This window comes from Nesoenas mayeri, assembly GCF_963082525.1.
Source record: "Nesoenas mayeri genome assembly, chromosome: 15".
In the NCBI taxonomy this organism is placed as follows: domain Eukaryota; kingdom Metazoa; phylum Chordata; class Aves; order Columbiformes; family Columbidae; genus Nesoenas; species Nesoenas mayeri.
The window spans coordinates 9,428,831-9,455,481 of NC_137559.1; the positions used below are offsets into that span (position 1 = coordinate 9,428,831).

A 26,651-nucleotide genomic window follows, 5' to 3' on the forward strand; every position below is an offset into this window, starting at 1 on the left:
AAAAACAAAGGTGTGCTACACATCTCAGTTCAGTATCACTACATTAATGCCTTAATACCATCATTTTGTTCACCTATGTGCCTATGCTGCTGGGGAAGAGTGAAGCAGATGTAATTTGATGGCATCAGGAGGAGCATTCAACCACCACAGAGGTCACCGAGAAGTATGTGAAGGGATGGCAGTATTGCCCAACACAAGAGGGAAGTGTAAAGCATTCAACTGTAACCAAACGCAAAGTGCCTTCAAAACAGTTAGCTTACCTCATGGTGAAAAGCCATTTGTGCTGGTAGAGTTACATGCAGCTACATGTTTCATTTACTTGTGTAAGGGAATGGGAAATAGAGGGGAATTCTATTTATAGTACCAAAATAAAAATGCAGTGGTTTCAATCAGAAGTTGTTTTTCTTTATTAATTATGGCAGTCTCTTCATCTTTGGCTTTACAGAAAGATGCCATTTCAAAGTTAAAAAGAATAAGCCTGGTCATTTTATCTGTTGACTCTTTTCCAAGAGGGAAATTGCTGGAGCAGCATTAGAGCTGGGACTAATCAGCAGCAATAGATGGGAGTGAACTGCACTAATAAATGCAACTGCAGGATAACAGGGAATTACATGAGGATGGTACCAGGGGCTTCCACATCTAGGGCACATTCATTTCCTTTTTCCCAAACTTCAGCTAATAGCTGAGCCCCAGTAAACTCTCCTGTCAACAAAAGCAGCTGTGACTGCACATCCACCCTGGCTTTGGGGATTAAAACCATTATTTTACCTTCGTGAATGAAAGGATCACACAGGACCCCACTGTTGCTCTGGGGTCTGATCCCCACATGTTCTTTCCAGCAGATGTCAAGTCCAAGCTTCAGCCAGAGCACACTGTATGAGAATATGCAACTCTACCACCGCAATGGCTAGAGAGCTGTCATTTACTTGCTATGCAAATTACAGCTAAAAAAAAATCTTGACTTCAGTTAAAATCTAAATAATTCATTACTCACTCAAGAAACAAGATGATCAAGAAGTTACCATCTCAGCAGAAAGAAAAATTATTGAAAACAAAGTCATAAAACTAGAGGTGAGGAGATGGAAAAAAAAAAAAGTGTTTTGGAAACTTTGAAACAATTTATTCAGTTGTTCTGTACAAGATTAACAGTTTTCATACCACCCCCACTATCTTCAGCAAGACAGTCCCAACACACACACACACAAAATATAATAGTAAACCGCAGCTCTTGCGCCTGGAAGGAACTGCCATACTAAGTGCGTGCCGTGGGAGCCTCGCCCCCCGCACCGTCACAAGTGTCGCAAGTTGCCTCGTCAAGGCAGAGACACCAAACTCCTGGCTCCCCATCGGCTGTCGGGTTTTCGCGTGGTTCTGCCTTGCTGCGACTCTGCTCCATGCCATTCACTCACTCACCATAGCATGTAAAGAAAAAAAACATCTCACGGAATCTCCACCAAATAAACATTTCCCTGAGGCAAGAGGCTTCGCTAAATTCCTAGAAGGAGGACGTTCTGCTCAGGCCACACGCACGGGTGCTTCCCAGCAGAAGCATTCAAGTGAAAGCAAAGAAAGGGAGTAGAACCAGTACCTCGAGTCACTCGCTGAGAGTCCCTGTCCTGCCAGGTGTCTGAATGCTCTTTTCAGCTACCGCGGGAAGTTGAAGGTGCAAAGTACCTCTCAGGATTAGGCCTTCAGCGGGAACCACGCAACATCCACTGCTCAGAGTCCATCCATAACTGCTGTGCTTAGTTTTAAAAACACAAGTTCTGTCTTTGGCTCTTTTGCTACAACCTAGGTATTTTCTGTAAACAAATTTTAAATCTGAGCTCCTTTTTTTGTTCGTTTTTAAGTACAAACAATGCAATGATCTTGGGAAATTATGTATCAGCTTAAATTGAAAACAGTCCATCTTGTTTCTTACCACAAATGGGGAAAAACTAAAGCAGGTTATTTGCTGGTATAATCAGTGTCAGCATCCTTCGCTAGCTAAAGAAGGAAGGCTGAAAGCTTTTGTTTGAAAAACCAGTAACGTCTATGCGGATCAGAGCTACCACTGCACAATTAGGATGTTGCTGTGGGGGCCTAAGATAAGGCAGACTGGGCAAAAAGGAGAAAACTCAAACCCCATAAAGCTCAGCTGGCACCACAGCCTGCCCTTAACTATGCACAGACTGACAGGGTGTGCTCAGGAGAAGCATTTACATCTAAGAGTTAAAAAATTAAATAGGAAATATACACCCCAATTCTAGCTGGTCCCCTATTCCTGCAGCTGTAATAAGCACATGATCCTAGTGCAGAAATCATCAAGGAGAGCAATATTATTCCCTGGAATTCATTTGACTAGTAGTGACCTTGGTTAATCTAGATCATTCCCTCTGCCCACCAGAGATCACAACTGACGACCATAGGAAAGAATGGCTTCAGGGGAGGGTCTGGAACCTGCTGGCACAAACTCGGATAAGAACTGGTGCTCTTGCTGGATTTGGTACTGTTGTTCACAGTTACCAAGACACCACTGAAGTCCAGACAGTGCAGCTTTTTCTTTTGATGTGCAACCATAAAAAGCTCTATTAAATAAAACAGAATACATTTTAAATACAGAATGATTAAAAAAGGGTTGAGAAGCACACAAAATAGGGCTGAAATGTGTGTCACTAGTCCATTCTTGCTCCACCATAAAAGGCACTGGAATTATGTCTTCCTATACACGTGACATGCCGAGAAGTGTTCCATTCAATCCAATGCATTCGATGGTAATGAGGATAAAACTGAGCAGGAAAAAAAGCGTCCATTTGGAGGAAAAAAATCCAAAACCCAAAAGAAGTAGAATTCTCAAAGTCCATGACTGCATCAAAAAATGTCTCTCTAAAGAGTCTTCTTTCTCCTCCAGAGGGGAACATCAGGTGGTTCATTAGATTCACCACAGAGGAAACGTTTAAGTCCTTCAATGACATGTAGCACAGTTTCATAGTACAATTGAAAAGTCAGTCAAATGTCTTCAGAAAGCACTGGCAGTGCTAGAATTATCCATGTAAATCCGAAGCCAAAGAAAGAAGCACCTTTCACACCCTCCAAGGGGAGACCAAGGAGGTAACTGGACTTGGAGGTACTTGGCAGATACAGACACAGGTGGGTGGGAGTCCCCTGCACGAAAGCCAAGCCCCTCAAGTCTCCCTGTGAGTTCCAGCTCCTGCCAGTGCCAGGGAATGCATGAAGGGCAGCAGCAATAAAACAGTGCTACAAAATGCTTCTCTCATTAGGGCATGGCTCACGGTGGTCCGTTGTGTAGGGCTTAGCTGGGAAAGCCTCTGAGCAAACACAGCAATGAGTTTTTCATCATGGTTCAGTCTGTCCAGTTGATGTGAAAAAGAAAAGAAAACAAAACAAAAAATGAGACACAGCCGGTATCCATAGTCCATGACCTGTCCTCTTGGTTTTATCCTATGTGTGTTCCAGCTCCCCTCCTTGCAGACATCACAACTTCCGCTGCTGCGCGTTGGACCCTTTGCCGTGAAGCTGAGAAGCATCTGAAAGAAAACAAAACCAAATGGGAAAGGGGTTCAGCATCAGCTCCAGGGAGCTGCGTGCAACTGAGGCAACCAGATCTCTGCACAGAAACACCTACTTTTCCCTTCCAGCACCAGGGAGACTGGGATAAGAGGATGTGCTCGGAGATATCTCACACCTGGGAGCAGCCCTGCCTCTGCTCCCCACTAAGGGACACGGGAAGCACTGAGGGTCTCCTGTGGCCTCCCAGCAAAAGCACCATGGCATAGATTCAGATACTGGTTGACTAGCCAGCCTGTGTCCTTCTCTAAAAAGCCTCCCTACCACATATCCTAATCTAGGAAACCAGAAATACTTGGTATTAGCTGCCCTGCACCTAAAGGTGGTTTGATATCACACCATTAGTACACCTTCGCCATTGTAATGAAGGCTTCAGGTGCCCACTGATTGCCAACAGGAATCATAGGAATCTAACCACTGAGGTAAAAGAAACAGACATGGAAGGAAAAGAGAAAATGCACTGAAGAGAAAAAGGAAGGAAGTTTAAGGAAGCAGAAGTTTTCGAGAAGCAATTAAAACTGCCATCAGACCATAATGAACAAATGGGTGCACTGAGACACGTGGTTAAGCGGCAGCAGCACTGAGCAGCACAGCAACAGCTTCTTCCCCAGGACAAGGACAGTTCTTTCCATGCAAGAGCTCAGTTTCCAAAGTGAGCAGTCAGAGCCATCACCACAGCACCAGCACGCAGGCACCTGCACCAGCAAATGCAGCCGTGACAACACACAAACAAGCACAGAATGCTCCTTGATCAAAAGCTTTTTGATAAACGCCTATATATGCACTTTCAGTTAAGACATCAATGTCTCCTTGCATTTGTAGCAAGCTCCCAACACACCAGAGTCCTCACAGCTTTCAGAGAGAGCAATGCTGCTGTGGCCCTCTGGTTATACAGCCAACCACAGTTTATTCCACAAAACAAATTAATACATTTTAAGACTATGGTGGCCATTTAAATATTATCTGTGTTCTTCTACAAAGCACCACAATTGACAATATTAAGCACTAGGCTCCATCTCCAATCTCTGTGTGAAAACACCAAGTGAGAAAGCGTGTCGCTGCTGAAGCTGTCTCAATGGTCACGTTTTCTTCACTTATTCCTCGTTACCTCTTGTCTACTCACAGCTTATGACAACTCCAGTAACCACTTGAAATTCCCTCAAATAACAGGACAGAAAACTCCTTCTCACTGACACAGAATAATTTTGGTTTGAACCCAGGCTGTCAAATGTAATCACCTCACTCTCCAGTAACTGTGGATTTACAAACAGGAAGGGTCTGTTACACCAGTGATTGCTGTTATAATAGTAACTTCTGCTTCTCCTCTACCACATTGGAGTGGGATAACAACCCACCTCAGACAAACTTCAGCAAAAGAAGCAAAACCAACTAATTATTTGAATTCTCACTTGTGCACAGCATTCTTCTTTCTTCAGCAAAGAAGTGCTGTGCTCAGCAGTCAAGGGCATTTCAGCTCATACAGCCCAGTAGGACAATCACAACAGGAGCAGGCACTGAGACAATGGCACTGAACTGCACCCAAGTGCTAATCTTGATCAAGAAAGCAGCAGTAGTGATTACCGACAGGATAAGCAACTCCCTGAAGCAGGTAAGCCCAACCTGCTGGCCCTGCATTTCAATTTACTGAATGCTGCATGGATCCCCTTACTCCTCATCTTCCTCCGCAGCGCTACCACATTTACACATGTTCACAGCCCACCAGGCAAGGCTCCATTTATATGCAGAGAAGGTGTTCTTCAGAAATCTCTTGTTTTATGCATTGCTTCTGCAGGTGTCAAACTGGGGCAGGAACAGGCTTAACTGCAAAATCATCACTTCAACACCGAGTAAAGCAGTCTCCATTTACACTACAAACTTGTCACAAAGGAGATCTAAGCAATTAGCTCAGCGCACAGACACAGGACATTCTGGTCTGACACATTTTATATAGGTCACTAGTAACAAACTCCACAGAGCCAGAATATTCATTCCTGGGCAGTCCTGGCAGATGGTGCATAAACATGCCCAGCTCTAATCCTGGCAGGATAGTTCTTCACCACAACGCAAGAAGCAAAGCTGGGTACCTCCAGGAACCAATACTTGCTACAAGCTCTGAGGGCTCATCATTCCAGAAACATGTAAGTTTACCATGAGTAACAAAAACGAAAGGACATGGAGCGCTACACCTCGCTTTGTACCTCGAGGAGGCCATGGGCTCTAGCAACAACTGCACTGGTCAGACAACGTGGATTACCACTCTGCTTTCAACCCTACAAGTATCCGCTGAGATACAGGATGACTCAAAGCAAAGACAAACATGACCGTCTGACAAGTTACCTGGCAAACTTTGCGGTAAATGAGTGGACAGGGCAGAATGTGGGAGTGGCGCTGCATGGTGGGGGCTGGAGTGCAAGCCAGCTAGAAGACCTAGAGAGAAAAACAAAGAAAGGAGCGGGGAAAAAAAAGAACAAATATACATCTAAGATAGAAATTAGCAGAGGAGCAGCAACAGTTAGCCTATAGCTCAGTTTCCAGCTATTGGGACTTCTGGGCTAGCTATAGGGATGTGCCCAAGGTTCTCCAAATGCAACTGCTGGAGATAAGTGCATGAACTACAGCATGAAGCAACAGCAAGAGAGATGGGTTGGTTTGCAATGGGTTAACACAGCCAAGCATTGGCGTTCTCACGTTATTCAACAACATAGGCGCAAGTAACACATGGGCATGACCAGGACGATACTCACTGTGGCCAAGGCTGTGGTGGAAAGTTCCTGGAGCAGGTCCTGTAACTATTGCATCTTTTGATACCCCTGCTTTAGCAGAGGAGTCTGAACTGAAGGAGATGACATGAAGAGGGAAGGAATGAATAGGAGAGATAATACCTAACGGGGTGGAGCTCAGGGCGGCTGGCAGCTTTGGATTGCTGGACTTGTAGGATGGAGCCAGTACACTTAAGGAGGAAGAACTCGTTAGCAGCACAGCTCCACTAGTTCCTTTCTGAAAAGCAACAGAAAAGGTCAGTCAGAAGTGGGAAAATCAAGGCATGGCATCATTCATACTTAGAGAAAAACTGCAAAACATGGAGTGCTCAAGAATTCCTCCTTGCAAGAAACAGCCTCCCAGCCAGGGCTCAACAGCTGCCAACTCTTGAGGCCACCTGGAGGTGCACAGGACACTGGCACTCCTGCTGCTAGGTGCTACGTTCTTGTAAACATGACTTTACTGGATTTCATGCTGTCGTTCCCTTACTCTGGAACTGTACCTCCATTAGGCAGAGGAAAAGATTACACATTGCTTGCGAGTTCAAGGGAGGAGGCCTCCTACTCACTTTTACAGCATATCACTGCTGACAACTCAAGGTCTGGTGTAGCCCTGCACCCCAAAAAGTCATTTGAGACCTCTCCCATGGAGAGCTTTTCAGATCCCTATGACAGTAACAGACAGGGTGCACAGGCTGAGCAGTATGCATTTTTCAGACTCACTTAAATATACTCATTTAATTGCCCAGCTCTTTCCACTTGCCACAAAAGAAGGCAGGTATGAGCAGCCAACAACAAATTAACACAGCAGCATTAGGAACAATTACTTTTTTGTTATAGATGAAAATTAAGGCACTTATACCATTAAATACAATGGCTGAGTAACACAAGTGTGTACAGGTAACCCAGGAGTCTTTCATGAGATGTTATATCCCAATGAACTTGCCACTGAGCTCGATTCCAAACATCACCTCAGTAGCTTATGGGAGCAAGCAGGGAGCAACAGAACATGGACAGAGATAACCACCAAAGAAAGCTGGGCAGGCATTTTGAGTTTATAGCCCAGTACCACAGGTTATTTATTCTATAGGTCACCCATGAAAAAAGTGGCAATAATACTAAAACTGCTTGTGATAATTTAAGGAAGGTCAAGATTGCAGACCATTATAGTTCTATTTTATGCAATGATTTTTAGTTCTTGTGATAACTTGCCTTACTGCACTTGCTCCTGACCCAAATGGGAGCCCTGCTGTCCCCATAACTTGCAAAGTCAAGGCAGGAACATTATACAGCCTATGCAAAAATTGGAGTCTGGAAGGTAACACAGTTATTTTGCTTAGTTGTAACTTTAAGCTGAAAATGAAAGCTTGCATTCCAGAGTGCAAGCCCGTGGCAAAGGCCAGGACTACCTAGCCTACACAGCCAAGATCCAGACAGTCATTCAAGAATTTCAGGAAATTTTTTTGAAGTCATCACTTTACAGTAGGTCTGAACAAGTCTGGAGACAGTCTGACACAATGCCCTGCCTTCTGGCTTTTGGTTAAGCCAGCGCAACCCTGCTTACCGGCACAGAGGTAGAAGATGCGGTGCTGCTAACAACAGCTGGCTTTAGGGAGGAGGTCAGCAATTTGGCCACCCCTTGAGTGCCCCCACTAGAATCTCCATTTGAACCTCCTGGAGGTGCCACCAGAGTCAGCTTCTGCGAAACAGGCATCTTCTTCGCTGAGGAGCTTGAGGAGGGGCGGCTGGAAGCCTGGCCCGCGGAAGGGGTCTGCCCACTGGGCAGCAAGCTCCCAGAGGAGCAGCCCTGGTTTGCAGAAGCTCCAGATGAGGAGCTGCTGGAAGAAGGCCCATGCTTGGAGAGGGAACCAGAAACAAAGGGCGATTTGTAAGATTGTCCTGAAGAGCTAGAGCCACTTGAGTGCTTTCCTGTGTGGCTGAGAGATGATGAGGATGAGCTTGGGCTCTTGTGCAAGCTGCTGGAGTTTTGGGCGCTGCCTGGTGACATGGAGGAATGGAAGCTCTGAGCTTTGGCTGATGACTTGACCTGCTGGAGAAGCGAGCGCTGGGGCAGTGGGGAGGATGACTTGGGATTCTGGAGTTTGACAAATGGAGCCGGGGAGGTGAAAGTTTTTTGTAGCTGGGTGCCTGAGTGAAAGACCTTCACCTGAGAAGCCGGCACTGAGGTGGAGGTCTGAGGCCCATGGCTTGGCCGGACCAGGCTGTGGTGTTTCTGTTTAGCCTGGTGCGTATCTGGAAGGATTTTGCTGGGGGAGGCTTGGCAGGAGAGCTCTTTGTAATTAGAGTTCTCTGTCTTTTTGTCTTGAGAAGACTGGCCCAATGCCAGGGCCTGCTCAGCCAGGAAATTTAGAGGAGACTGGAGGGAACCAGAGGATGATGTAGTGGAAGGGTTGGACTTTGGAAATGTCCTCTTCTCCTCTGAGGATGCAAGAGTTGGGATCTTCTCTGGTAGAGCTTTTGGAGCTCCAGGAAGAGTAAAGTCAGGGCTCCCTCCTGCTCTGCTGTTCAGCACAGCCAGTTCCTTAGAGACTGCTTCGAGGGAAGAAGTGGGATTACGAATTAAATCCTCATCCAAGGAGTCATCCATGAAGGTGGCAGGAGTGCCAGCACTGCTGGCTGCTTGGGCTGTGTCAAGGGACAAGAGTTCTCTCGTTTGAGCACTGAGGCCCAGAGCTCCTCCCTGGGGCTCTGCAGACAGAGCTAAGGTGCTGCTTGAGTGCACTGAAGGAACAGAAACCGACACCTTTTTATCTGGCTTACAGGAAGATTCCTAGAACAACAACAACAAAATCACAAGAGAAGGCAGTCAGAACACAGGCAGAGTTTACTGCTGAAAAGGGAAGGGAAGATTCCCAATTTGGGGATAAATGGCAGAAGAAGCATGTTCTATGCCTGCCAGGCCCGCATCTCCCTCCCAGCTGCTGCTGCCATCAATTTAAACTGCTGTTCTAGTTGTTTTTTCAAGCCCAATACTGACTAGAGCCGTTTCACTGTACAACTTCCTTATACCTAATGTACAGATGCAAGACTCACATATAGGATTTAAGATGACAGTCACTTGACTCTTGGTATATGTCAACCATGAGAACCAGAAAACAAAGAACTCACCTTCACTTTCACCTTAGTAGAAGCTACGACTTTCTTCTTCGCCCTGTTTCGAGGGAGACAAAAGAAACATGGCTTACTGAATGCCTGCAGGGAAGCATCCAATTAGGGAGCACACTTGGGCCCTCTTAATGATGATCCACTGAGTTTTTTGCAAAGAACCAAGGGAACAGAGGCAGCAGCTCAGGTTGCTAGGATTCAAAACCATAAGACATTTGGTTGCTGCTCTAGGAAGCCCCAACTCCCACACAGGGGAATGAATTAGGGAGCAGAGCAGAGTCTGGAAATGGCAGCAGAGCAGTGACAGCACTCAACAGACATGTCCTGCACCGGCTGCAGGGCCAGGAGCTACTACAGCAACCCACTGCTGACCTAACTGGAGCAATACCCAGAGAGAAACCAATACAGAGACTGTTTTGGAGAAAAGCTATGTATTTCTTTTAGGTTTCCAGAAGAAGTCCAGGATGCAAAAGCATCTGCCAAATTCACAGAAAACAGATCGTTTTGTCTGGTCAGATACAACCTCTGGTACAAGACATCCCTGAACTGCTAGGACAGTATGGCTGAGGGAAAGGTGACCCTACACACTATTTCATACACCTTCTCACACTTCTCCTTGCTCATCCATTGCCAAGAACAGGACCATCTGTCAAACAGACATCAGCCTAAGCCCATATCTTCATCTATTATAGACTACCAGCAAGATCCACAAGACCCTTTGGCATTAAAGCACCTGCCCAACTGGATTTCGATGGCTCTCTTGTTTTGCCACCCACAAGCCTGTGGCACCCACCTGCACTAGCTTGAGCTCATTGTAGCCCTCCTTTACCAGGCAACAAGAAAGAGGGCATCCAGAATCCATTAAGGACCAACTGAATAGGTAGCAATAACCACAGTGCTGACACCACACTCCGTTTTACCTTGATCTGCCTTCCCAGGACTAGCACAGAGGCCTGACTCCAGTCTGTTGAACAAGGCCAGGAGGCAACCTGGCTCCAAAGTTATCATCTTTGAGCTTAGTGTAAGGCTAAAGCACCTCAGGAAGGCTGTGGTTGGGAGATGACACACACACATACGACTGCTTTCCCTAGACCTCCCCAAATGAAGCAACACCAAACTATCTGATGGGAGCCAAGCAAGGTCAGCTGTTCCTGCATAATCCACCCAGGCCCCAAGGAACGGAGTTGACCAGTTATCACTCCAAAGGAATGCTGCGCGATACTCACAGGACTGATGTGAGGTGTCCGTGTACACGCCTGCTCTCCTTAAACAGTGTCCTAAGAAGGGAAGAGAGCAATGAGAAGTGATATCCAGCAAGACCCAGTAGAGCAGCTGGGATCACTGGAGATAATAGCTGCATGGTACAGCAGGGGACTTAGTGAAATTAATATCACAGAGAGCAAATATTCATCCCTTTTCCAGGAAAATCCTCCTGAGCTCCCCCACACAATTCCCTTTCTGGGGAGGTCCGCTTGTAGGTGCTGGAAAGGCCATTAAGGCAGTTGTTGAACAACAACTAGGGAAAAAGCTCTGCCAGCTTAAAAAGCTGACAGTCACTTGGAGAGGCAGTACAATCAGTCAAGCTGGGTGTTACTGCTGCCGCAGATCATCCAAGAGCTGGCAGACCATACAAGAGCTCTTCATCAGCTTCAAGGGAGCAAAGGTTACCTTCCCCTGCCCAAAATGCAGCAACATGGATGAGAAGCCTTTGCACGTTGCCTGTCTCTGTTGCCTTCGCGTCCCCAAACAGCTGTGGTGACTTCTCAAATCAGCACAACCATTTCTGTAACAATTGATTAACCACAACTAATAAATAAAGCTTAATCCAAAATGCTTTACTACTAGGGCTAAGTAAACCAGAATCTCACAGGAACGCTATTGCACCTAAACCAGCTGCCGCTCAGCTGCTTTCTTAGCTGTCAGGGTGAGAAGCTTATAAATACACCTGCAGTACTGCCACGTGGAGTACGCTTCCCATCTGCCATTAACAGCTTGATAAAGACTTTAGTCATCCTTTTTCTTTTAAAACATAAGCTTATTTTAACCCTATATTCTGTTAATCTCCTTTTAGTGCTAAGAAAACAGAATCCTGACAGGACTACTCTGAACCCAAAGTTGCCGCTCTGTCCATCTTCAGATTCCTCTTAAAGATGAACTTCTGTGATCATGATGACAGTGAATCAAGCTGACTTGTCCACAAAATTGTTTACAGTTCTCCTAGCATAGCCACAGGAAAGGGAAGAGAAGGGACTGGCAATCAGTTTACTCTCTGTCTTTAAACCACAAAGTCACAGAATCATAGAGTATCTCAAGTTGGAAGTGACCTGTAAAGATCATCAAGTCCAACTGCATTAAGTCCCATCAGGAGAAACCACTGTCCTTGAGCCACTGGAAGCAACCAGGAAAGCCCCTTTTATTCAGTTGTTCTGTAGTTAATTTCACTGGAAGGTGCTCCTACACCAAGTCTTAGGTGAACATCCGTACACCTAAGAACAATTTCACATATAAACTAGGGGCAAAAATATTTTGATTTCCTGTTATTTAAAGAAAAAAGTTTTCAAACTTGGCAAGCTAAGACCCTCAAGCTGGTAATATCTTCATTAACTAAGTATGAATCTGCGTGCACCTCCCAATGCCATCATTCAGCTTCCATACACTACAACACCACACTACAACTGTGCGTATTACTGTACTTTGTGTGCACATGCTACTGCAATAAACAGTTGTAGACTTTTCCAAACAGATCTGTAATCTGCTACTCATACTTACGGCTCTTAAGAACTGGTACCTACTTCTTCCTTTACACCCCACGAAACCCAAAATGTAAACTCCGCAGAGAGAAGACAGCACTGCCCAGCTCTTTAAATGCAAAGAGACAGAGATTCCAGTAGTAAGACTGTATAGTTGTCCTTACTTTAAAATTACTGAGCAAAACAAAGCAGGCCAGAAGCTGACGACAGTCCCGGCAGCGTGACTCTACAATTTGTATGGCTCTGTGCAATTGCCAGCTCAATGGCGCAGATGATGGAGGGCGTGAAAGAGCAGGAAACGGCAGCGAAGACGCCAGATAGGGTAATGAAAACTACACCAAATTCCTGCTCACTCTGCTGACTGTATGATCTGTGTAGTCCAAGTCCGCAAGCCACTAAAACTTTGTGCTTTGCTTTCTTTTGAGAATACTCTAGGGAAGACTTCCTAAAGTGTATGAAAAGTTTGTCCTTCATGAAACAGACTAAAAAGTGATCCTTTGTAATACAGATTCAAGAAACCACAGGCCAGTCAGCCCCAACTCAGTCCCAGTTCTACCTTGTAACTTGTTACTGCCAGTGGCATCCATCAGAGGTCAATACCGGGGCCAAGACTACTCAACATGGTCATTTACAACCTGGATGACAGCACAGCCTGCACTTTTAATAAGTCTGAGATGACGTGAAAACAGAGGGAGGGGATAGAATATGTTTTGGAAGGCAGGGCTGCCATTCACAGGGACCTTGACAGGCTGGAGAAATGGGCCAATGCAAACCTTGTAAAGTTCAACAAAGGCAAACACAAAGTCTGGCAGCTGGGATGGAAAAACCCCACACAGCAACACAGGTTGGGCAGCAACTGGCTGTGTAGCAGCCTTGCAAAGACCTGGAGGTCCTGGGGGACAAGCTGAACATGAAGCACTGCAAGAGTGTAGTGCTGAGAACTAACTATATACTGGCACGTGTTAGCAAGAACACAGCCAGTAGTTCAAGTACTTACTCCCCTCGGTTTAGCACTTGTGAGGTCACATCTGGATACAGCATCCAGTCTCAGGGTCCCCACAATACAAGAGAGATGGCAACAAACTGGAGACAGTCCAGAGCCACTCAAACAGCTGAGGGACAGGGACACATGACAGACAAGGAGAGGTTGAGGAACTGGGTTTGCCTAGTCTGGAAAATCTGAAGACCAAGCAGGGATCTAACATAAGTCTTCCACCACCTAGAGAGTGTGGGGGTCAGGGGGCCATAAAGAAGATCAAGCCAGATCTTTCTCAAAGGCACATAGTAAAAAGAGGCAATATTCAATTCAGTGCAGCAAGGAGAATTCTGATTGGAAATTAGGAGAAAAGAGTTCATGAAGAGTGACTAAGTACTGGACCAGGGGTCCAGAGATGCTGTGTTAGTCTCCAGCATTGGAGATTTCCAAAACTCCACAGGATAAAGCCCTGAGTGCTCTGATCTAACTTGGAAGCTGGCCATTCTTTGAACATGGTGGGACTAATGACCTTCCGAGGTCCCTTATGACAATGAATCCCTGGAGTACAACTTGATGCTTGCTCACCTGGCCTGCATCCAGCCTTTTGGCCAAAGGGGCTTCACCTCTCCATCTAGGAAGGTCTTCACAAAATCCTCTAGAGACTGAGCCTTATTCTTGTCAAGGTCATAACCATCCAACTTAATCTTCACCAAGTGGCAAAGCAGCTCCCTGAAGAACAGGAAGATTTCAAATACAGTTACGCAGATTAACTTTCCCCAGTTGGAGGTTACGCTGTTTATCAGGGGCTGGATAAATATACCAAGACATGCTTGGCTCTGCATAACACCTCGCTAATAAAACCAACCCTGCACTGCCTCCGCAAGAAAGAGGAAAGGAAAGGCACGTTCCTTGCTCCATGTGTGTAAGCAGAGTGACGTGCCAGGGGAGAAAAGCCCTGTTACCCCTTCCCATGTTAGTATCCTGAAGCAGCAGAGGTAGGAAACCAGTGCCAGAATTACAGGTGCCACCAACAACTGCAGAACTGAACCTCTCTCTGCAGACCTTTGTGCTGAGAGGCAACGAGACAGCAGGACACAAAGCTTGCTTTGTTCTAAATCAGTCAGCCGTCTACAGAGCAGCATCCCGAATTGTTACAGAATATGATGAAAAAGACAGCAGGATTGATTCTCATTTCATCCTCTGTCCCTCTCCCCTTCACACAGCACTCTGTTTTCTGTCAGGCCCCTGGGTGCCAGAGGCAGCAATCCCCATTAGCTGTAACTGCTCGCACAACCACAAGTCTGGTCTTGTTAAGAATCCAAGCTGTGGGACCTCAGCAATTCAGCTGAGTTCCTTCTTTTCCCAAAGATATGTCCCTCTCATTTGGCCCCTGCACCACGGTTTCTTAGCCCTTCTCTCAGAGTTGGCCTGTGCTTGAAAACAGCTTACTTTTGCAAAGTATATAAGGGTGATCTTTAATAGTGGCTTCCATAAACAGCACAGTCTGCCAAAAACCTTTAAGCTGACACTTACTACAGATGATGAGTGCTGATCTGAAAATAAGATACAAGTACTGAAATGCTTCACTTCCAACTGCATACAACAAGACAAGTTATAGGTTCACTTAATATCCAAATTATGCAAACCTGATTTCATCATTCCATTGAAATTTCTTTCGTGGTCCCACAACACGCTTTCCTCCCTTTTCTTCATCATCATCATCATCAGAACAAATTCGATCTCGCTGCTCTTTGTCCTTTTCCTCTTCCAGCATCCTAAAATGGAGACAGAGATAATGTGGAAGACATTGATTTCCTGATTCAAGGACAAGATTAAGTATCTCTGAACAATACTGTTCAGAGGTCTCAACAGTCAATGGCAAACACACACGCAGGAAAAGGGCCTAAATCTCTTGCTTAGGGTGCAAGCTGAACTAAGTGCTCAAGGTTAAGAAACCTCCCAATACTGTGTAACAGAGACCACAGGACCAATCAAGGTCTGACTGCTCTCAGGCTGCCATGGTCCTAAAAATACACCCACACAGAAGTGAAACACTTCAGCCAAGTTTTGGTCCCATCAGTGCTGCTGCAGTCAGCATCACCACAAATAGCATGAAGAACACACACAGCTTAATTAGGCCAATTAATGACTGTCAGCAATTTTTGGCTACAGAACAAAAATAGGTGGTATACTTCATGAGAGCAGCCTACACATCACAGTGAGCCTGCTGAGAACAGCTACAGATGCATAACAAGCAAGAGAGGAGCTTACTTGGCAAACCTGGCCTGAGTATGGGCTTGGCATTCCTCCTGGTACTTGGCCATCTGCTCTGGCATGGCCCTTCCAATGGCTTCCTTTAGCTTCTGCAGAGGTTCCTTCAAGCGGCCGCCCTAGAGCAATCACAGAACGCGCTGAGTTCCACGTGGCCTGTGCCAGATGAGACACCCAGATCTGGCAGGTTGAGACCTGGCCAGTTCTGAATCCACACCACCAGACATGGTGCCAGCACCATGCTCAGTGGAGGACACCACCACATTAGGTAGGTAACAACCATGCTCTGGAGATCAAGGGTAACATGCGCACCAGACAAGGCTGTCCTGCCAAAGGCACTCACCTGCTCGTACAGGTAAAGCTTGCGGGCGCGCTTGACCAGAGTGTCCTTACTGCAGGGGAAGAATGCAGCCAGGTGGGCGTACACCCCTGAGCGGACCTGGCTGTTCAGCTCCCGGGTCTGCAGCTCTATGCTGAAGAACAAACAAACACAACTTTAAGCAGGGACCTGGCCAGCATTCCCTGAGCAACATAAATCCAACTGATGCAAGCTGGGGGCTGGAGGCAGAGAAAGGGACAAGGTGCAGCCTGACAAACTACAGGACAGTTCTTCAGATTTTAGAATCAACAGACTCAAGCTCTTTATCCCAGGCTGTGCCTTTTAGTAGGGTTTCAGAGTGTCTGGAAAAGGAACATCAGGACGTCAGCCATATCATTTATCCTGCAGTGCTTTCTGGCAGCTGAAGTGCAGGAGCATCAGGCAATGAAATGGGAGGTATGCACTGCTTATGTCAGATACTGCAGATACAACAGTTTAGATCAGGATAATATAGAGCCAAACTTTATCCCTTGGGCTTGAACATACTTTGCAGTGAGTAGGTTAGAGAGGTCAGTGTGTGGCAAACCTGCCTACACAGTTATGTATAACTTAGGAGACTAGCTTTTTTCAGTGTCAGTAATAAGTTTAAAAAGCCATAACTAACTCTATGGCAAAGTCATACAAATCTACCTAAATCTCTTCTGAATGTCATTAAAGTTATCACTTTGACAACAGATTAGGACTGTTGGTGCAATCGGCACTGGAATGCGGAAAGGTGGTAATCACCACTTGAAATGAGAGGCAAACAGACTCCCAAGCTTCCCTTCAGCAACTCCCTTCAAGTGCCTTGAAAAACCTTAATGAAATTAAAGCCTCTGTGTAACTATTATTACACTGCGATGATCACAAAGCTGTGTGCATTCATCAGCCTTCTCCAGGCACTTGAAGAATAATGAAGCCACTATGAACAGCTGTGTGAAACAACACTGGCATTCTATAATTGGGGGACTCAAAAACAGAGAGCAGTGATGGAATTCCTCCAGTTTGTGCAGAATGTCAGTTGAACACAGCAGCATTATCCCATGTATAAAATATTCCATATAGCATATAACTTCAATAGCAAGGAACATACCTGACATCTCTGACAGAGAGAGATTTACTGTTCTTGTATCAAGCCATGATCACAGGTCAAGTGACCCAATTTAGGCACATGGATATGAAGCCTCATCTTCAGAATAGGCCTTTGTACACACCCTCCAAGATTCTCCTACCTCAGTTATACGTCACATTTAAACTGAAAGCCATTTCTAGAAGATTTTCATGTTATCCTAGGCATATTCTGCATGGAGGACCTGTGTAAGGACAACCCCACAACTCCTGCTAAGCCTGCTCCTAAATTTACCAAAAATGCTCTGGCTAAGATTCTCTTTTCTCATTCTACTCTCCCAGCAGCACTTACTCCAGTATGATGTTGTTGATGTCCTGAGTGAAGAATCTCTGTTTGCCTTCTCCCTCCGCAGCTCTGGCAGCCTGGAAGTGAGCAAACAACACAAGTCATCAGTTCACGGACAGAGACAAGCACAAGCAATCAAGTGTTTTTTAAACTACTTCAGAAATACTGTAAAACAAGGCACGGCTTCATTCCACCAAACTCTGCACCTGCTGTAACTGGGCTAAAAGATGCCACAATCAACAGACAGAACAGGGATTGTGTCCTGTCCTCTCCTCTCACACCTCCTCAGTTCAAGTTCAACCTGCCATCTGAACTGGTAAGATCATGTCCTGCCCACAAACCTTCCCATTCTGGATTCTCCTGTCCAGATGCACTAGAGTTACTATGCTGGAGTGAAGATTCTTCCATTTAACATGGCAAAGGAGACAGCTTGGCAGCAACTGGCCTCCCTGGCATACTTCCCACAGGGAGAGGGGGCAGTTCTAGGGCATGGCTTTAACTTCAGGTAAGAGCTGTTAGACTGAGTAATATGAGCACAGAACTTGTCCCTGGAACAAGAAAGATCATCCTAGTTACATTTAAGGACCGTCAGGGATGCTCATCATTAGGCTTTCTAAACCAACCTGGACACTAAGCCAAGAAACCAACAGAAAGAGTAGCAGCCACAGGGGATATGTTATTTTCAGTCAACACCATGGAAACTGAAAAAAAAAAATCCTGTTGAGGAAGCTTCCTGAGCTATGACTGCAGCACACACAGTGCTGCCCAAAAAATCACACCCATGAAAAATATGTCCAGTGGGAAAATAATTCCAAAAGATGAATGATAGCAGAAAATTGCCAAGAGTTTTCCATCTCCTCTGAGTGGGACTGTAAACAAAACTGAGATTCACCATAAGGCACCACATCAAGTTACCGACTCCTTGCATGGGAAAGGAGACCGGGAGAGAAGGGTGTGTTTTTGAAATCCCCTGATTTAACATTCCAAGGCTGAGGCTGGTAAGTGATTAATTTATGCCCAGAAGGTGTACATTCCTCTCTGTCAGCAGCAGGTCATAGACAGCTGGTGATATCAAAGGAGAAGGCTCAGGGCTAAAGAGAATCCTCAACAGGAAAATTCTTTTCGGAAGGAGAAGGTTAAAGTCAAATCAGTTCAAGTAGAAAAGGAAATGCCAGGAGGATCCATTTAACTCAGGGGATGCTCCTAGCTTCTGAGATGGAAGAGACCTGGCCCTCAAAGGTATGGCACCTCTTCTATCCCACCTGCAACAGAGTTCACGTCCCAAAGTCCTAACTCACCCACAGGTTTCAGTTTGTTAAATCTTGTATTTCTCCTCCTTGGTTTATTTTCTTGCATACACACTTCATCAACAAGAGACACAGCAGCAAGAAAATTTAAGTAGGACAATCTGTGGGTAGCTTGATATTACACTGTCTTGCAGCGACATAACGATTAACTCGGTATCATGGGAGCCTCCACAATATTCTCCTTTAACTCAGATATAGTTCAGAAACAGCTGTTCCAGTGTTTTCTGTTAACAGCCTGTATAGCAAACAGAAAAGCCCATTCTTGCTATCAGCTGTGGCAATACTTTCTTCAATTCCTCCTTCTCCTTCATCTGCTCACCAGCACTATATACACTTAAAGTTTCTCAGCAAAACACTGTTATCTTTAACAGAAGCTTATCTTCAGTAACAGGAGTTACTAAGTAAGAGATGCTTAAGTAACAGGTGCTCTAAATTGATGTGTCCCAGAAGGGAGAACACACACCACCACAGAGCTCCAAGAGCACTGTTTACGAGTATAAATCGATGTTTACAAACAACACTAGTAGCAGGAGCAAAACATCTCAGCATTTATTGACAGGCTGATGGTGACAGCCCTCAGAGCAGGGAAGCCCCACAGCAAGTCTGAAGACACACTTCTGTGACATGCCAGGAGAGGGATCCCTGACCAGCACCCAGAGCTTCCCAAAGCACCTCACATTTTGGAGAAGTCCCACAGGAGTCCAACTGCAGGAGGAGCTACTGATGAACAGATGGGATCAGTCTTCCAGAAATTACTATAGTCCACTCCCTAAACAGTACCCCAAGGCTGAGATGTTAAAAATGTGTAAAGAACCCAAATTGCCAGTGACACAGCTCCAATGTAGGCGATGCCAAATTGTACCCATGCCTCAGTGAAGGCATTTGCCTGCATATGACATGAGAAACGGTTCTAACAAATCCTCAAGCCCCATCTACAGGGCTTTTCATGCCTTCTCACACTGTAGAGCAGGTAATGCTTTCCAGCTGCATCCACATATTAATAATTTATATACAGATCGCTGCACACCATTTCACAGACACTGTCCTGACCATCACAGCACATTACAACTAATATGGTGGAATTTGTTCTTCGGCCTCATTAGTTCACATTTTAGGTTGATTCATCTTAAATTGACTTTGGAAATTACTTCTTGCATCTGATCCATACTTTGCCAAGAGAGGTAAAACCATACAGACAGGTGGGATACTGAGTGTTACATTCAGTAGATGACAAGACCAAAGACTTTTACACTACTTGACATCCAGACACTCAAGAAAGTCACTTGGGCATAAAAGAAAACTGGGTGACACAAAGGTGTGATCCCATATGGCACTGCAAAACTCCCCCACTGGAGTGCGCTCTGGCTCTGGGCAAAGCTACAAAAACCCAGCAGAGCTGTTCCCCCTCCAGCAATCACACAATCCTACTGTCCCACAAACTGTCATACCTGAGCCAGCTCTTTGATGCGTTTCTCCAAAGGGGCTGGCAGACCTTCTGGGAGGGATGGTGGTTGCTTGAAATCCTGCTCTAAGCCCATCCCAATAGGGTCGCTCCCATCTTCCACATCAGCAAAGGGACTCCCTTCTGGGGATTCACCGAGGAGCCGCTCCAGATCCAGGTCCATTAATGAGTCCATGGCTGTCGCTGCCTGAAGCAAGTCGTTATCACTGGTGTGGCCAAAGAGGGAGAGCAAAGGGTCAGACATAACCTCCGCCTCCCTTGGGGCTGGAGGTTCTGTTGAAGGAGGCACCACTTTCTGCTCTTCATCTTTTTTCTTTTGAGCATCCTTGTCCTTCTGAAACTTCTTCAGCATCTCCTTGACACTAAGAGCACCAGAGTATTTCTTCTTCTTCTTTTCCTTACTTGCATTTAATGCCGTAAAGCTGTAAACAAAGTACGGAGGATGAAAGAATCCAAATTAATACAAGATGAAGGGGAAGAGGACACCTTAATCCTAGTTCACTTCAGCTATTTGCAACAATCCCCTGGAAAGTCTTAGCCCCTTAACCAGTTACACCAGGAAAAATATTCTATGGCCTCTTAAGGTCCTGATGCTTCTTCAGCCTGGAGAACAGAGGGCTCTCCTTCCTCACTGCAGAGAGCTGATGGAACCTGAACCATCTCCACCGACTTATGCTCTTATTTAGCTACACGCTTTATTCCAGCATGGAAGATTTGAAAACGCACAAACAACTACTGCAGAGGAACTGAAGCAAGAGAGAGTTAGCTTGACAGCAGCTGACACTTTTTGCATATGAAAACCAGGAGAGTGAATTCCCTCTCTTTCTCTTAGGGCTCTCCAATAACTGTTCCCACCATCAGTGCCTAAACAGAGCTCCATAAAAAAACAGCCAGCTCTGTCCCTCTGTGCTCAGACACTCTCGCTGTGGAGCTTTCCTCCTTCCCTGATCATCAGCTGCCTTTTCTCCCACTTCAGAAGCAACAGGGGTTTACCTGCTGGTGTTTCTGCAGCACACACTCAAGCCAATCCCCCCTGCAACAGGTACTACTGCAGTGTAACAAATGTTGCCCACAACCCTGAAGCAAGCTGTCAAGCAGAAAGCATTCCCTCCCGCTCCTTACCCAGCTTTTGGGAACTTGGACTTTTTGGATTTCTTTTCCTTGTCATAAGAATCATCTTTCTTCTTCTTCTTCAGTTTTTCACTTCCATCTTTCAACTTCCGCTTCTGGAGAGAGTTAAAACCAAGTCACAATCAAAGCACCTTCTTGTGTAATTGGACCTGCACACCCAGAACCACTCTTGGCCCCCTCCCAAGAATCTGAGAGCAGCTCCTTCCCCACTGGACGTATTAACCCAAACCTCCTACATCTATCACCATGGTTCTGGCACATACTGTCTTCAACACTGCACAGTGCACTCAGCTTGTATGCTAGAGATGATCCCACCAATAAAGGCAACAGGATATCAAGAGTTCCTGTTCTTTCCCTTTTAGCCGACTCGTTTCAGCATTATGAAAACAGGGCTGTCTCCAACAGACATTGCCACCAAAGACAAACACATCTCTAACAGGGGAAATCATTGAGAAAGCTGGCTTGCTGACCTTGGGACACTTCTTCTTCTTCTCTTTAACATAGTCATCTTCAGATTCAGATGCCTGCCGAAACTGCAGCGTTCCTGAGTTGATATAAAACCCTCCATACTTTGTAGTAAGAGAAGCCGGAACAAGCTCATCGTACTGGAAATAACAGAGAACAATCTGTTGGCACTGGAAGCTTTGTTACCTAATTCTGCAGCTGAGCTGCTTGGAGAATGGAGTGGGACTTGTGCTCCCCCAAGAACAGAGAGGGCTGTGGGCACGCCTGCTAACCAGCACCCTCCTGCCCTGCGCTTGCCCCAGGCGCTCTTGTTCCCCAGCCCTGGCACACTCCTGCCTTGCACCCAGCTCAGGTTTCTCCCAGACACCAGCAAATCCCCCATGGCAGACAACTTTAACCACCCTCACGCCCTGCTCTGTACTCACTGCTTCAGAATTATCGATGAAGGAGTCAGATTCGTCGTATCCATACCCCATATCAACCAAGTCCTGTATACGGTCTTTTCTACGTCTCTTGCCACCCTAAACAAGAAGACATTGACAGCGTGTTCATCCTTCTTTCCCAGTTACCACGGGTATAGCCCTGACACAGGACACTGATGCTGGCTCCAGTACAGAAAAGAGAATGAGAACTTTTTTGCTCCTGGCAGCAGTGGAACCAAACCAACATCAACTCCTGTCATACTGTAATCTCAGGACACAGTAAATCCAGTTTAGGCCTTGTCATATAGAACCAAAACTGGTGCAGCCAAATGAAACAAAACACTGACCTGCCAGACAGGCTACCTTTGTGCCAGCAGACTATACATCGAATTGAGTTTGCACCCCTTCAACATTTCTGCCAGTGCAGAGATGGATTGTTCCTCCATAACTGCAATACAGTTGGTACAAACTTGGTACTACACACATCAAACACACGCAGTGCATTAGGGTGACCCATAAGTCAAATTGCTATCACAAGACAATACAGCAACTGGCTATTCAGAAGTGCCAGGTGTAAAACATAACACAACTTTATTGCCATCAACAGAAGTAAAATGAGAGGAAGAACAGCAAGGAAATGGATATGAGAGATCAGCATCTCTCAAACTACCCAGCGTAGCACTGTCCTAAGGGCAGCTGACTCACCAGAGCACTGTGCTTAGAGACTTGACAGATTACATCATGCCACAGGGACAAAGCCTAGAAATTAATTTTTGCTTAATAAAATTAAATTTTATAAGTTACAGTAAGTTATTTGCCACTACAATTGAAAATGTCATTCACTTTAATCAGACTCTCTGATTTAAGAGCATATCTGAACTATTTTCATGGACCACAGCCCCAAGACAGGAAAGGAACACAGAAAACAGCACCTTCCAGCCAAGATAAAGGACTGCAGAACAGGAACATAAAAGCTAATGACCACTAAGTTGAGAGCCGAACAGTATTACCCATTCTAGGGGGTAACATCACATAAAAAAGAAAAACTTACATATTTTTCTTCAAACTTCCTAGCAAGAGCCTCCACTTTATGCCTTTCCTTTTCATCATCATTAAAGGGATCAGTAGGTTCTTTCTTCTGTAAAAATAAGAGAGACAAAACCATCAGAGTCAATGCTGACACAGCCACCAAGAGTCTATGTATTAAACCCATCCCAACTAGAGCATCCAGGCAGAAGCTCAAACAAATCAACCTTTAGTACAGTATTTAGTATAGGACTGTTTGATATCTTCATCAATGGCACAGAGGGATCGAGTGCACCCTCAGCAAGTTGACAGACGACACCAAGTTGAGTGGTGCAGATGACACACCTGAGGGACACGATGACATCCAGAGCAACCTGGACAAGCTCAAGATGTGGGTCCATGTGAACCTCATGAGGTTCAACGAGGCCAAGTGTGAGATCCTGCACCTGGGTTAGGGCAGCTCCCAGTATCAATACAGGCTGGGGATGAAGGGATTGAGAGCAGCCCTGCCAAGAAGAACTTGGGAGTTCTAGTGGATGAAAAAAGCTGGACACAAACAGGCAATGTGCACTTGCAGCCTAGAAGGCCAATCCTATCCTGGGCTGTATCAAAAGAAGTGTGGCCAGCAGGTCGAGGGAGGCAATTCCCCTCCTCCGCTCTGGTGAGACCCCCCCTGCAGTGCTGCCTCCAGCTCTGGAGCCCTCAGTACAGGACAGACATGGACCTGTTGGAGTGGGACCAGAAGAGGCCACAAAAATGATCTGAGGCTGAAACAGCTCTGCTGGGAGGACAGGCTGAGAGAGTTGGGGTGTTCAGCCTGGAGAAGAGAAGGCTCTGGGGAGACCTGATTGCGGCCTTTCGGTACTTATAGGGCAACCCACAAGAAAGATGGGCACAGACTTTTTAGCAGGGCCTGTTGCAATAAGACAAGGGGTGATGGTTTTAAACCAAAAGATGAAAGATTCAGACTAAACATAAGGAAAAATATTTTTATGCTGAGGGTCATGGCCCAGGTTGCCCAGAGAGGTGGTAGATGCCCCATCCCTGGAGACACCCCAGGCCAGGCTGGACGGGGCTCTGAGCAGCCTGAGCTGGGTGAAGATCTCCCTGCGCATGGTAGGAGGTTGGATCAGGTGACATTTGAAGATTCCTTCCAACCTAAACCGTTCTGTGATTCTGAGAGTGTCTCTCTGTTTTGGGTGCTCTCTCAGCTAGGTCTGTATCTGCTTCTCCCAACTCTCAAAAAAAACAACAAAAGGCAGCATGAACCATCAACTGACTGCTAAACAGTTCTGAAAAGCAACAGTAAAAATTAGTAGAATACAATCAACTTTCTTTTCATAGAAAGACACCCATGAACAAAGTTTAAATGCTACAGAAGTTCGCAGGCCATCAATTCTTGAGAATTGGCTTTCAAAAGACAGAATTGTCAGGCAACGCCTGGAAGTACCATTTTCACCACACAGGAAGAGATGTCAAGAATTGAGGTGGAAATATTAATGCCCAGTAGAGCAGAGCCTCACAAAAGATGCAGCCCCATACTGTAGAAGCATCTCTCCTTCAGATGCTCTTCAGAAAAGAGCTGCTCATAGCTGCTAGCCAGCTAGGTACCAAAAATCACTTTAATCAAGCAATTCCAAACTAAACAAGCATTACATCCTGCACTCTGCCACCAACACATGACCTTTCTAACGTGACATTCCAGCCAAGGCAAAGGAGTGAGACAACGTGGCCTGACAACAAGAACCCCTGCCTGGATGCCAGTTCTCCTGCCTGCTGGACACCCACCCACCTTCCTTCTGCCCCTCAGCACCTCACAGCTAACAAACAGCCAACTCTCAAAGCAGCAACACTGGAAAAGCCTTTGAAATCTTCAGATACAACAGCAGTTCCCCACAAGCCACGAGGACACTTACTTTGTCTCCTGAAGAACCACCTTTTACTTTCCCTCGGCAACTCTTCAGAAGATCTGGGTAGAAAAATTCAGGACAACGCTTGTGATCTGGTTCGAAGAGAGTAAGTGTGATTCGAACGGCTGTCGCAGGCGGTTCAGAGTCCTGGGGCTGCTCTCCATCATCTTTCCGAGACCTCTTCAAGAAGCTGCTGCTCAGTGGACCATGGAGCGTGGTGAACGAAACCCTGTGGGGCTCCGTCATTGCTACAGCCAAGTCTTACCAGTCCTCATGGCACAGTTCCCATTGCCTCACAAAAGCTCTGCCCCAGCTGCACAGATATAGATTTCACTGGCTGGTTAAGGACAACCGAGGACATCGGCAGTGGAACAAGTCATTTGATTTTTAGGTTTTCTTGGGCAACGACAAGTGTCCGTGCTGCTAGAGCTTCCTGCAATCATAAAGGAAAGAAAGAAGTCAGTTCTAGAACCAGAACTCCCTCCAGTGCCGCCCAGCGCCCCATCTCTGGCTTCAACCCACGCAGCTCCACTTCTGCTGGCTGATGGCAACACATCTCGGGAGGAACCAAAGGCCCCACCAGACCGGCTGGGACACAGCCCAGCAGTCCTGGGCAGGAACACCGGCCTGGGCCGCACTGCCCCGGGTAGGGGCTCTGCTCCGGCCAGCAGCTCAACCGCTGCACGGAGGCCCAGACACCCCTCGCCCTGCCCTGGGCCGCTCACCAGCCCCTTCTCGCTGCCCTTCGGCCCGACCTGCGCTCCCCGCGACCACCCGCCGTCGGGAAGGGGAGCGCGGAAGGCTCCGGTCGGACCCCGCGCCCTCAGCTCCGCCTGCAGCACTGTTCAACAACGGGCCTCGCAGCGGGACGCGGCCGGTAACGGTCCCGCGTCCTCGGGGCTTCCGTTCGGCCCGGGGAGAGCAACGCGGAGCCCGGCAGCCGCGGGGGGCTGAGGGGAGCCCTGGGCCGGGCTGCGCCGCCGGAGGGAGCCCCGGCCGCTATGAGGGGGAGCGGGCCGCGGGGAGACAGAGGCGGCCGCGCGGCTGAGGGGAACCAGGGCCCCGGTGCCGAGGGGGCAGCGCAGGACGCCACTGGCCGGGCGGAGGAAGCAGCAGGGCCGGGCGGGGCAGGGCCGGGGCCGCCCTGCACTCACCGCCGCCGCTGCGGGACGCGGCCGCCGCCGCCGAGTGACTCCCGGGCCGACTCCGAGCCCCGCTCCTATGTCACGTGCAGGGGGCGCTGCCCTCGCGCTGAAGCTCCGCGGGCCAATCACCGCCGTCGCCACAGTCACGCCTCGGAGGAACGGCCGCCCTGACGCCCGGCCGGGCCCACGTGACGAGGGCGAGCCTATCCGCGCTGCCGCTGCTGCCCCGTCCCGGCAGCCCTCGCGCGACGGCGGGAGAGAGGCGCAAGATGGCGGCCGTGAGCGGATGTTAGTTTTGCCAATGATACTAAACTAGAAGGAGTTGTAGGTTCCTTGGAGAGCAGAGAGGTCTCAAAGAGCGATCTGGATAGATTGGAGAGCTGGGCAACCACCAAATGCATGACATTGAACGAGCGCAAGTGCCACATTCTCCACGTGGGGCAGGGTCAGCCTGGTTACACGAGGGGAAGAGGCAGGAGCTCTGTGTTCTCAGTGACCGTGCTGGGAGGAAACCCATGCGGAAGACAGGTAGAGGCCATTTCCCATCTTATTTATACCCACC

The 26,651-nt window shown here is 47.1% G+C and overlaps 1 protein-coding gene across 5 annotated transcripts; it reads right to left on the minus strand.

The window, feature by feature from the left end:
• Positions 1–2,431: 2,431 nt before the first annotated feature.
• UBN1 (ubinuclein 1) lies at positions 2,432–26,143 on the minus strand. 5 transcript variants are annotated; one of them, XM_080354160.1, is made up of 18 exons: positions 26,099–26,143; positions 24,951–25,377; positions 23,060–23,146; positions 22,012–22,107; positions 21,592–21,726; positions 21,113–21,216; positions 19,977–20,412; positions 17,228–17,298; positions 15,793–15,922; positions 15,450–15,568; positions 14,825–14,953; positions 13,764–13,907; positions 10,679–10,729; positions 9,456–9,498; positions 7,891–9,117; positions 6,312–6,564; positions 5,905–5,994; positions 2,432–3,527 (listed from the first exon to the last, which is right to left on the minus strand). In XM_080354160.1, the coding sequence occupies exons 2-18, from the start codon at positions 25,188–25,190 to the stop codon at positions 3,475–3,477; spliced, it is 3,408 nt and encodes a 1,135-aa protein (XP_080210286.1). In that variant the 5' UTR covers positions 25,191–25,377; positions 26,099–26,143; the 3' UTR covers positions 2,432–3,474. The 5 variants fall into 5 exon arrangements, with proteins under 5 accessions (XP_080210286.1, XP_080210285.1, XP_080210287.1 ...); XM_080354159.1 differs by lacking the exon at positions 26,099–26,143 and having other exon boundaries at positions 24,951–25,481; XM_080354161.1 differs by lacking the exons at positions 10,679–10,729; positions 26,099–26,143 and having other exon boundaries at positions 24,951–25,481.
• Between the last annotated feature and the right edge of the window lie 508 nt (positions 26,144–26,651).

Bases quoted from the DNA above. Each gene is read 5' to 3' on its own strand.
- UBN1 (XM_080354160.1), bottom strand. From the start codon at position 25,190: ATGACGGAGCCCCACAGGGTTTCGTTCACCACGCTCCATGGTCCACTG. The intron at 21,727-22,011 runs GTGAGTACAGAG...TGTTATTTCCAG, and splicing joins TCATCGATAATTCTGAAGCA to TACGATGAGCTTGTTCCGGC. The intron at 6,565-7,890 runs GTAAGCAGGGTT...GTTGCTTTTCAG, and splicing joins CATCTTCTACCTCTGTGCCG to AAAGGAACTAGTGGAGCTGT.